Source organism: Plectropomus leopardus, unplaced genomic scaffold (assembly GCF_008729295.1).
Source record: "Plectropomus leopardus isolate mb unplaced genomic scaffold, YSFRI_Pleo_2.0 unplaced_scaffold94352, whole genome shotgun sequence".
Lineage (NCBI taxonomy): Eukaryota > Metazoa > Chordata > Actinopteri > Perciformes > Serranidae > Plectropomus > Plectropomus leopardus.
The window spans coordinates 1-606 of record NW_024704064.1 but is presented as its reverse complement, the minus strand read 5'-3'; the positions used below and the strand labels follow the sequence as shown (position 1 = coordinate 606).

Sequence of the window (606 nt, the reverse complement as noted above, 5' to 3'; positions counted from 1 at the left end):
CATCAATGTTTTTGTTCTCAACCTTGGACTTGCAGATATTTTGTACCTGCTCACACTCCCATTTTTGGTTGTGTATTACTTCATGAAGAGTCAGTGGATCTTTGGACAGGTATTCTGCAAGATAACAAGATTCTGCTTCAACCTGAATCTGTATGGCAGCATCGGGTTTCTTACCTGTATCAGTGTGTACAGGTACCTGGCCATTGTGCATCCAGTCCGAGTGATGGGAAAATTAACTCTGACTCACTCTGTGATCATCTCAGTCATGGTTTGGCTGTTGGTGAGTGTTCAAAGTCTTCCAGACATGTTCTACATCAAAACATCCAGCAAACCAACTGGAAACACTGAAAAATGTTTTGATACCACCGACGAAGGCTTTGCTGAGAGTTACCTGAAATACAGCCTTGGATGGACACTCACTGGGTTTTGTATCCCATTGCTGATCACACTGGGCTGCTACGGACATGTGATTGTCATTCTGTGTCGAAAAAATGCCACTGACAAGGTACTGAAACAGAGAAGTCTGAAGTTGTTGTGCATCTTGATTCTCCTCTTCTCTGTTTGTTACATCCCCTATCATGTATTCAAGAACCTCAACCTCTGGTC

At 43.1% G+C, this 606-nt stretch overlaps 1 protein-coding gene across 1 annotated transcript; it reads left to right on the top strand.

Annotated features, from left to right (window-relative positions):
- Nucleotides 1-4: 4 nt before the first annotated feature.
- LOC121940817 (P2Y purinoceptor 1-like) lies at nt 5-601 on the top strand (the record flags this gene model as incomplete). The annotated part of the gene is made up of 1 exon (XM_042483500.1): nt 5-601. A coding segment is annotated over one exon (597 nt), but the record flags the coding sequence as incomplete, so codon positions are not given.
- Between the last annotated feature and the right edge of the window lie 5 nt (nt 602-606).